At 37.2% G+C, this 11,157-nt stretch overlaps 1 protein-coding gene across 1 annotated transcript; it reads left to right on the forward strand.

Moving 5' to 3' along the window:
* The first annotated feature begins 1,253 nt into the window (after positions 1–1,253).
* On the forward strand, positions 1,254–3,150 carry LOC104610944 (senescence regulator (Protein of unknown function, DUF584)). The gene is made up of 3 exons (XM_010277816.3): positions 1,254–1,716; positions 1,847–2,132; positions 2,236–3,150. Exon 3 carries the CDS (start codon positions 2,307–2,309, stop codon positions 2,886–2,888), a length of 582 nt encoding a protein of 193 aa, XP_010276118.1. The 5' UTR covers positions 1,254–1,716; positions 1,847–2,132; positions 2,236–2,306; the 3' UTR covers positions 2,889–3,150.
* The last annotated feature ends 8,007 nt before the right edge of the window (positions 3,151–11,157 follow it).

The raw sequence follows: 11,157 nt of genomic DNA on the forward strand, positions 1-11,157 counted from the left end.
TTTTATTTATTTAAAGTCAATCAAAATTCCATTTAAAATAATGAAATTAACAAATTATTACTACAAATGATTAGTAAAATTAAATTTATTAAAAAATATTTGTTCATATTAAATTAACAATAATTATTTTCTGTAAATCAACATAAAATAAAAATACAAATATTAAAATTTTAAATATTAACAATAACTTTGATTAATTTTAGTTAATTAACAGAAAATTTTGATTATTAATTTATTAATTAATTAATAATAAATAAAATTATTCAACCATTTAGATTTTCCTGTGCATTGCACGGGTCACCGCTAGTTTACATATATTTTTTGATCTTTCGGAAAAGTAAAAATGGCAGTCCAGTCCACGAGACTCCCACTAATTATTTTTTTTTTTGGGGGGGGGGGTTGTATATGAAATTTTTAAGGGTTTGACTATAGTCAAAACTTTTCTGGTATCTTTCTCACATCATAGATTTTCCCTTTTTTTTTATTATATTCATGGGAGAATTTTGATTGGTTAAAGCCCTTGTGATGTTATGTCTTTTTCGCACCATAGATTTTTTTTTTAATTTTTAAGTCTTTATTTATATTTTATAATACTGTACATATTTATATTTGCACTCTTCCCAAATTAAGCCAATCTAAAGAGACTATGATTTAGAATTTGATCGGTTTATTGCTTGGTTTTGTCCTACAACTTGGTTAAAACTCAAAGATGATGGGTTTGACGAGGCTTCTATGTTTAGCATTGCTCTTTCACTAATTTTTTTTTTTTCTGAACTATGAAAAAAAACAGAAAAGAAAGCTTGGTAGCTGGAATCGTTAGGTTCCAAAGAAACTTTTCTGTACATAGATTATAATTAAAATTTAAAATTGTAGTGGGCCCGGCCATTTGCTTTAATGTTTTTACGTTTTTTCTGGGCCCTCTCTTTTAACCTATCGTCCAATGTCCATAAACAACCATGAACTCTTTGGTCTTTGCTGCAATCAGCGGTGGATAGGACGATGGGTTTTATTTTCGGAAAAAAACAACCAAAACCTTCTTTTTCATATTTGTAATTTTATAGTGAAAGATTAGTCTAACCAGGAACCAGCTTGTTTGTAACATTGCTCACTTTATTTTATAGAGGCAAAGACGTTTCAATCTGTAAAACTTGAGTAGTATTTTAGGACCTTTTACAGCCAAAGCTCTCTTTTCCACTCTTTTTGACAGGAAAGCTGATAAGAGAAATGTGATTATTGTTCTAGTTTTTAACTTTTAGGAGCCCAGCGGAGTCTGGAGACAGAAGGGTAAAGAGCGGCGCATCAAAGTCAATAAGAGACACCCATTTTGTTCTTTGCTTTCATAATTTGTCCAAATATTTTTCACATGCTCACCACATGGCGGGTTTGTTTTTTATTTTGTTGGCGCTGCCAGACACGACGCCCAGACACCACACGTTTGGTCTCTCGTGTATTGGATCCCGAAATCTTACTCTCTCTCAGTCTCACTCACAATCATGATTTGAAAAGATCCCCTCTCTCTCTCTCTCTCTCTCTCTCTCTGCAACTTCCATAATCTACAGTCGTGAAGGCATAAACACCAAAGAAAAAGAAGATCTCGAAGATCTCTGAAGCGCGCTCCTCGCTGTTTAATTACCTATCTGTCGCCCAGTCCTTCCTCTCCACCTCTTCCAAAGATAAGCAAGGCTTTTGGGAGGAAAGAAGCTTGTATTTAAAAAGGTCCAACACCCCCATTAAAAAAAAGGAAATTTTATTTTCTTGCTGCCCTACTGCTCCCCTTTTCATAGTTTCTGGTACAAATTCCATCCCAAACAAACAATATATGTATTATTTTCTTTTCATTTTGCAGAATACCCAAGCAAAAGGTGTGATTTCTTTTTGGAGCTTTTCAAGCCAGGGAAAGGCATATCTTGGGATTCCACAACTCCTCTTTCGTTTCCTCTCTCTGGGTTTGCGGCCTGCAACATATCATTCTGAAAAATCCTTCTAAAACTGCAGCTTCACTCTACTTTCCTTCTATCTGGTTCAAGGGTTCCAGCCTCTGCCTGCAATATATATATATATATATCTTCTCAGAAACCTTGGAAAAACTGCGATCTTTGGAGGGGAGTTTCAATTTTCAAACAAAAAGAAAGGTATATATTTCAGAATTCCATCTTTCTTCCCCTTGACTTGATGGTTGATATTCCCCAGAGAGTAACCAAATTCTTTACATCTGCTTACCTGTCGTTGTTGTAGATCTTGCGCCAAACTGAAAACCCACTTGGGAAGCTCCTAAAGACGCTGAAGGGTCTTTAGGAGAACCATTAATGGAAGATGGGTATGACATTTTCAACATGGACTGTAGTGGTAGGAGATCGATCAGAAATGAAGAATTTGACGAGGAAGATGTTTGGGCTGTTATGAAAGAAAGAACAGACATCGGTCTCAGGGTCATAAAATCAAAGCATCCATCCTCGGTTTCTAGTCCGGCACCGAGGCGCTTTCCAACTGCTTCAAGAATGATCCCAAGAGCAGCTAATAATCCCACTTACGAGGCCAAGGTTCATCAGCAATCAGCACCTGTAAACATTCCTGACTGGTCAAAGATCTACAGAAAGAGCTCGAAGGGGGCGTCAGGTAGCTTCAGGGATGGTTCAAGTTCTCTTCGTGGTAGCCACAAAGGTGCCTTTCTTAACGATGACGGGGAAAGCGATGATGCTGCTCATGATGATGAGGATGATGATGATGATGATGATATGATACCACCACACGAATGGATTGCAAGGAAGTTGGCAAGGAGTCAGATTTCTTCTTTTTCTGTATGTGAAGGTGCTGGGAGGACGCTCAAGGGGAGAGATCTCAGCAAAGTGAGGAATGCTGTACTCACTAGAACTGGGTTCTTAGAATAGATTAGCATCAAAATGCCATCAACACCATCATTTAATTGTAATCATCTTCCGGTAAACTGGTTTCATGTAAACTTGTTTTCTGCTTTCAGTAATTCTGCAGCTTGCATCTGCCTTGGTGTTGGCTCTGACTTCACATAGGCTCAGTTTGGAAGGAGTACAAATATGTAGAGTGCAAAATCTTGTTGTATTGTACAAATATGTACTCTTTCCAAACTGAGCCATAGCTAAGCATATTAATGAAAGATATAGAATCTCATTCCCAGCTTGCTTCTGCCTTGGTGTTGGCTCTGACTTCACATAGGCTCAGTTTGGAAGGAGTACAAATATGTAGAGTGCAAAATCTTGTTGTATTGTACAAATATGTACTCTTTCCAAACTGAGCCATAGCTAAGCATATTAATGAAAGATATAGAATCTCATTCCCAGCTTGCTTCTGCCTTGGTGTTGGCTCTGACTTCACATAGGCTCAGTTTGGAAGGAGTACAAATATGTAGAGTGCAAAATCTTGTTGTATTGTACAAATATGTACTCTTTCCAAACTGAGCTATAGCTAAGCATATTAATGAAAGATATAGAATCTCATTCCCAGGTGAAGGGTAGGGAATGGCCGTGAGATTTCGATTCCATCCAACCAAATAATTGAAATCGGAATAGGCAAGGCCATTCTGGTTCCGATTCCAGACCCTTATTCTGGAGAATGAAACGGGCCTTAAATTTTAGAAGTGAATAAATAGTTGGTTTAAAAATGGATTATTTTTTAATCAGGTCAATTCCAATTCAATTAGAGAACTCCAATTCCGGCACTAAAACTTTTGCCAAACCCCATGAATCACGTGTGATCTAGGATTGTATTATTAAGTCCTACGTTCCAATTAGGTCTGCTCCAATCAAGAACGAATTGGAGTTTTGTTCGATTAAGATCACTTTTCTGAAGCCCAAATGAATTTGCCACGTGGAAAACTAATGAATCATTTATCCTATGTTTGGTTTGAAGGAAAAAGTAGGAAAAGGTAGGGCCTATTCCTTTTTTTTTTCTTCAAACCAAACACAGCCTTGTGGAAGCTCTTTAAATCTCCAAACTAAGCAAACTAATTGGCAGCACAGTGTAAACTCCGCACCCTGCCAATCCACCTTTAGCCAACGTTTTAAAAAAGGGATTTTTGGACTGCAATCCCCCTCCTAGTCTACTATAGCCCCCCTGGGTTTGGGATAAAACAAAACTGGTTGTCTGGACGGTTCCTGGGCTGAATGGTCCGACCATCCGGGTCAACAACGGTTTGGAAACCTTGCCTTTAACCAGTTGGTTTTGACACCACTCTATGCAAGCATGTCTCGGAGTCTGGTGCTCAAGTCAGACTGGTTAGTTTTTTTTTTTTTTTTTTGCTTCATGGAGCTACACAACAGGGGGTAGCCCATCCCTTTTCCCTTGACCCCCCCAACCCTTAGTGCCAGTGGGATTTGATCACAGGTCTCTACTCCGACGAGTCAGAGAACCTATCAACTGAGCCACCATTAGTTGGTAGTCACTCACACATCTATACTACCTATAAAAGAGTGAATGCCTCTTTTTTTTTGGAATTTTCATTGGACATTTTCTATCCCTTTGTCTAAGATAATGGACATAGAGCATATATGTCTTTTACTCTCACTTTAGAAACTGCCCACCTCTAACCATTCAAAAATTGTCCATGAATTATAAATAATTTTGTCTTGGAAATACTTCCACATACAAATGCACGTATATGTTTACTAGTATTACTAAAGAATGAATTGCATATCATATTAGTGTGGGTCCATAATTGATCCACCTATAAATGGATCAAATTCTGATAAGGATTTTGAATCTGAATTTGGACAAGTAGATACAGTTTACAGGCCAGTCGGTCTCATTGGAGTAGATATACAGTTCAAGCAATATTGGGCCAGTCCTCGTCATTTTTTTTTATGAAGCCCGAAGCCAAAATTGACTTCGTCATTTTGGTACATGCATGGGTAGGCCCATATGTTAGGCTGGTATCCTTCCATTGGAATAGAAAATGTCCACATGGCGAATTCAAAATTGGCTCATAGGGTATATAATTCATGATCATTTTTCAGCACCCAATTCAAAATAGCAACTTGTATATGTACTTTTCCTCCCAAAACCTTGTCTGTTTGAAGTACTCGTCTGTTTGCGTTATCTCAACCTGATACAGATTTTGTCGACTCAGATTTGTATACATTTATTTGTTTGTGATTATAATTTGTACTTGTATGATTATACTTATACGCATATTTTTTTTCGCTTCAACCCACTTACGAGTATATGATTATACTTATACGCTTATACTTGCTACAAAATTTGCACCTTTTGTCTCAATATCACTGGTGCAAATTTTGCATTTAAAAACTGGTGCCAAATTTGTATCACCTTCCTCCTATTTTTTATTCTCTCTCATATAAAGTGGGGATCGAAATTTCTACTGATTAGTGGGAGTTGTTATCACCACTGATTAATTTTGCCATCCTACCTTGTGGGTTGGGCCCAGGCTAGGGCCTAAACACAAAACCCAGGCCCAAGCCCAAAAACTTGTGCTCTAAGATGAATCGGACTAGAAATGATCCTGTTCTACCATCAGGGGTAATAGTTCGAAAAAGAGGTCTAGCAAAGTTTAGTAATCCTGTTCTACTGAAAGATCAATTAGATGTAGATCGATGTTGTTAGAAATGCATAGAAAATTAATTTATTAGCCGAGGTCTAATGGGCTTCCCAATTTCTTCTTTGGAAGGAAATTGTTGAGTTAGATTGTATTTGGTATCTGAAACGTTTTGAGTAATGTGGGTGGTGCAAGTTTCGATGGTTTGTTTGATTAATACTTAATGTTTATAGTCTCTACAGCAATGCTGATTAGGCGTTTATAGTAGATATGTGTTTGGTATGTCCTGTTTCACGTTGAAGTGTTTAAAGTAAACTTTTTAATTCTATGTAACACCAATTACACTTCCAGTTACTGTTATGCCAATCTAATAAATAAAAATTTTCCAAATCCAGGATTTCATCAGATTTTATTTTTCTCCAATGTAACACCAATCACGTTGAAGTGTTGTATGATATGTGTTGCACCATATCAATTCATCACCATGCTACATCAGATGATAGGTAAGTGCCATATCAGCAAAAACATTGTGAGATGAAATGGCTGTTGGGGAAAACCTTAATTTACATTTCCTCCAATGCCCCCTCATTGCTATTTTCAGATAAAACGTTTTTTCTTTTACTGTTTTGAGTTAAAACAGTCTCAACCAAATAAAAAGTTCCCATTGCAATTCAAAACACCTAGGTGGCGCTGATGTGGCAGGGTTTCAGCTGGAAACAACAATGACAACCCTTAGTAGTCAAAGGTGTGGAATCTTTTTTCTTTTTTCTTTTCAGTTAGGTAAGATGGGCATGAGCCAAAATGAAACTTTCATAGCACTCATTCCCCAAGACCAAAAACCCTAGACAAACTAGTCCATTTGGACTCATTAGCTTTTGCAACACAATGTATATAATCATAGCCAAAGTGCTTACAAATAGACTCAAGTTGGCTGTAAATGGGGTCATCAGCAATAACCAAAGTGCTTTCTTGCCTAACAGATTCATAACTGGCAACGTTTTGGTTGCTCATGAGATAATACATTTTATAAAACATACTAAGGTCATGTTTGGGAGTGCTTAAAAATAAGTGCTTATTTGGGCCATTAAGCATTTATTGGTCTATGGGAAATAAGCCCGAAATAAGTGTTTACTTTTAAGCCCAAATTTCTATCTTTATTAAGTGCTTATTGTATAAGCACTTATTCAATTTTTTTTCCTTCCAGATTTATTCCTAGTTGAATTTTAAAATACCACTTATAAAATTATCCCTAGTTGAATTTTATAAAAGTACTTTCATAAAAACACTTTTATAAAAGTGTGTTCATAAAAGTGCTTTCACAAAAGTGTTTTTATAAAAGTGCTTTAATAAGGGTATATTTTGAAAATTTGAAAGAAAATGAAGGACTAAATAATCACAAATGCTTGTTTAAGTGCTTATTGGAGAAAAAGACTACCAAACGCCCAATATGAAATGAGTGCTTATTTTTTAAAATAAGCATTTGAAAAAATTGGGTGCCAAATGCAAATGAGTGCTTATTTGAAAAAACACTTGCTTTTAAGCACTTATTTTTAACTTAAGCACTCCCAAACATGGTCTAAGATGAAGAAATGAGTAATGGTTATAAAATTGGATATGAATAAAGTTTATGATAATATAAAATTGCCTTTTTAGAGAAAGTTATGTATGTCATAAATGAACTTTGGTCAGAAATGGATAAGATGGATCATGTAATGTTTGAAGATTGTGCTTTACAAAATTCTAATAGATGATTGTTCAATCAAGAAGTATGATGGACTTAGATGTGGGAATCCTTTGTCTCCTTTCCTTTTCTTGATCTACTCTTGAAGTTTTGTTTTGCAAGATTAAATGAATTGGTTCGAAGTAAAAGCATTTCTGAATTAAAATAGCTCACAATTGTCCTATTGTCTCCCAAGGAAATATCAAAGAGTTATCATAGTATCATGGATGTTCTCAATGAGTATGAACAAGCTTCAGTTAGCAAGTGATTATTTCCAAATCTCAAAATTTCTTCCGTTCAAGCATAAGACACGAACTTCAACTCATAGGTGAGCAAATTCTCCATCTACCTTGGACTTCTGACTGAGTTTGGTAAGGTAAATCCAAAAATTCATGCCCCATTTGATGTGTCTTTTTATGCGGGCTGTCAGCTTTTTAGAAGTCCGGTAGCCCACGTTTTGGTCTTTTCCCAATTGGTTGGGAAAAGATCTATCCATCAAAAGTCATAGCCCCGAAAAGATGCAAGAAGCCCATTACGGGCTATTTTTGGGTAAGCTCCAAATGGAGCTTTTCACCTTTTTTTTTTCAACTCGCGGAAAGATACACTGACAGATATGCCTTAAACAAACAATCTTCATATTGTTAAGATATTGATGCAAAAGCTCACATCATCTTTTGACTATCAAAACTTTTAGAAGATCTTTTAAAAAAGATTTGCTAAATGACCCCTCAATTTTCAAGGTGAACATATCCTCTATTTATCTTGGCAGGAAAGGGAGGTTACACACTTACACTCATGAGAGGATCTCATACAGTAAGAATGTGCATCCAACTACATATTGAAAACATTTCTCCATAAATTTAACATACATGTATGTATGAGAGATATTCCCAATATACGGTTGAAAGCCATGTGAGCAGAGTTATTATTTGCAGGAGATCCGAGCTTGCTCGTGATACTCAAAGCTGTGGTGACAACAATTCCCACTTTTTCGCTATATCATGTTTTTAACCGTTCAGCTCAATTTGTGATGAAATTGTGAAAATTCAAGCGAGTTCTGGTGGGGAGGTGGTGATATCAAAAAATAAAATAACTAAAGGGAAGGAAGAGAGAGTTTGTAAAAACAATCTTGATGAGGCATTAGAAATAGCGACCCCTGAGATTTCATTAAAGCTATTCTAGCCACACAAACATGGAGAGTTTGTCCTCAACGGTGTAATTTGGTGGTCAAGCCGATCAAGGCAAAATATACAAATTAAAGGCAAGAATTTTCTTGGTGGTGAACTACCTAGTCCGGTTTTTGGGTTGGAGAAAGTTGGAGAGATGTTCTCTTAAAAGGGGAAATGGGATATCATAACTGGGCACAATGTAAAAAAAATCGGGGGGACCCATGAGACATTAATGTATATTACCCATGGGCCCACAACCAGATCCAAATCACCCCCAATTTGTTGAAAACCTCATTGACTATAACCTGGTGAATAAGATAAAAAGTACGAGTCTTTTCTTGTTTTTCCAGTTCCTTTTCTTTTTAAGAAATTAAAAAAAGTGAATTATGGATTCAGAAGATTAAGAAGTACATCGGGTGGGCTAACATCCCACATACAGTCAGAACCAACCTCACAATAAGTAGATGCAAGGCGGTGGGCTAATAAATTCAAGGATTTAGGAATATATATATGAACAAATCGGATCCATGCAACCCCGAACAGCATTAAGATTATCAGAAAGAATAGATGTTACAAAATGCCCTCTCAAAGCAAACCTTTCAAAGAATAGATGTTACAAAAGTTAAATTAATCAAGGCGAAGATCAATTGTGACCACACCAGATGTGTCTGGTTTGTTTTCGGTTTTGGATTCAGAATAGATGTTACAAAATGCCCTCTCAGAGGCCTTCTTGTTCGGATGGCATTGTTTTGAACTATATCATGTACGCGGATGATATTTTGATTTGTAGACATGGTTCCAAAAGAGAAATTCACTGTCTCAAGGAAATTTTAAATCAATTCTGCTCTTGGACAGGTCAAGAAGTAAGTTCAGCTAAATCCTCCATATTCTTTAGTAAGACTGTTCATAGGAGGAGTCGACAGAGGATCATCTCTCCACTGGAAGAGTTGGTTCTTGTCTCATGCTGGGTCGGCCCACACTACAATAAATTCTACCCCATATATGGAGTCTGCATTCTGTGCACTGCACTGGACGAGTGCACCAACCAACTAGAATCGGCCACGTCGATAGAGTAGAGCGGGGAAGAGGTAAGTTAACGCCTTAACGGGAGGGATTTTGGCCGTCAACTAAAAGTGTTCGGTTGAACCGGACACAAAAAGACAAATACCTTTAGTTGACGGCCAAAACACTCCCACGTGTTTTAGGCTTTTGTCATGTGGCTACCAAGTACCTTACCACCACTGTCACTCACTAAGAAGAAGAAGAAGAAGAGGAGAAGGAGGAGGAAGAGAGAGAGAGGAAACAATTGTCTTTTTGTGTCCGGTTGAATTGAACATCTTTAGTAGACGGCCAAAATCCTGTTAACTTACCTCTTCCCAGATCCATCGACGTGGCCGAATCTGGTTGGTTGGTGCACTCGTCCAGTGCACCCCTTTTGTGTTCCAAAAACCTTTACAGTGGATTGGACCTTTACTAATGAAATGAAACTATGTTGGCGGTTCTTAATAGAACAGGATTACTTATGGAACAAGGTCTTAGGCCTCAAGGTATTTGACTACTAATTACAGTTTTTGAACAGCACCGAGGTGTACAACGTATCTTGACTCACACCTGGTCTCTAGTATGCTCAAATGTCTTGAATTTCTTCGATAAGACTACAACTGGATAGTAGGAAATGGATGGTCCATAGACTACAACGTACCCATTTCCTACAACAATGGGTAACAACCTCGTGATTTGTTACCCACAACTCCACATATTCACTTCCAATTCTCGGGGTAGTTCTAACTTTATACATCTAGAATCACATGATGAGTGGATGCATTCCAGAATATCATCAGATTCCTTTGGTGAAAATATTATGGCTTTGATTATCTCTATTCCACTCCTTTTGTTTAGTCATGAGTTGAAAGATATTCTTGTCTGGAAGCATTCTCAATCTTCATCTTCCTCTGTTGCTTTTTGGTAATGTAACTTGAGACATATATCATTCTTAAAAATCAAACATCTGCCCCCACCCCCCGTGTACACATGTTTCTTTGGCGATGCCTAGATGGGGCTTTACCTATTGCAAGCTCTATTTCTAAAACCCATTATGCCATCTTTGTGAAATGGCGGAGGAGTCCACCGACCATTTATTCTTCTCTTGTCCAATAATCGCTAGAACATATATGGTTTGCTTCCCAATTTTCATTTGGAGTGGATTTGAGTCCCCATTGGACAGTTCAGGATTCATTGCTCAACTGGTTTGAAATGGACAATTTATATGGGGAAGATATGGAAGGTGAGGTGTAAGTTAGTGATGGAAGACAAAGCATTAATTCAACCTGTGAGTAGTAGTGTTTGCAGCACAATCATAAATATAGTTTATATCTTCAACAATAAGTCTATATATGTCCAACATTACTCAAGAGAGCTTAGTTAGATGGGGGAAACTTTCTCTCAATTCTCTTAAGTTACTTCGATGGGGCTACTAATTCACAAGCTGAAGGAGCTGGGTTCCTCCCCAGAGACTCTTGTGGAAAGTTTTGTTTTGGTAGATCAGTAAAGTTGAGGATTGGCGATCCTCTGGAGATTTTGAGGCTCAAGCTGCCCTTTTAGCTCTTATGTTTGCTCGATCAGGAGTTAGGCCTTTCTTCATTTATTCTTGAGGGTGACTCTCTTATCGTAATTAAGAGTATGTTGAACTATGACCTCTCACCTCCTTGGAAGATCAGACACATTATAGAAGATTGCAGATTCAT

The sequence above is a fragment of the Nelumbo nucifera genome, chromosome 1 (genome assembly GCF_055504915.1).
Source record: "Nelumbo nucifera cultivar China Antique chromosome 1, China Antique-T2T, whole genome shotgun sequence".
NCBI lineage: Eukaryota > Viridiplantae > Streptophyta > Magnoliopsida > Proteales > Nelumbonaceae > Nelumbo > Nelumbo nucifera.

What these genes read in the sequence shown, in the direction of transcription:
- LOC104610944 (XM_010277816.3), top strand. Translation starts at nt 2,307, where the DNA reads ATGGAAGATGGGTATGACATTTTCAACATGGACTGTAGTGGTAGGAGA.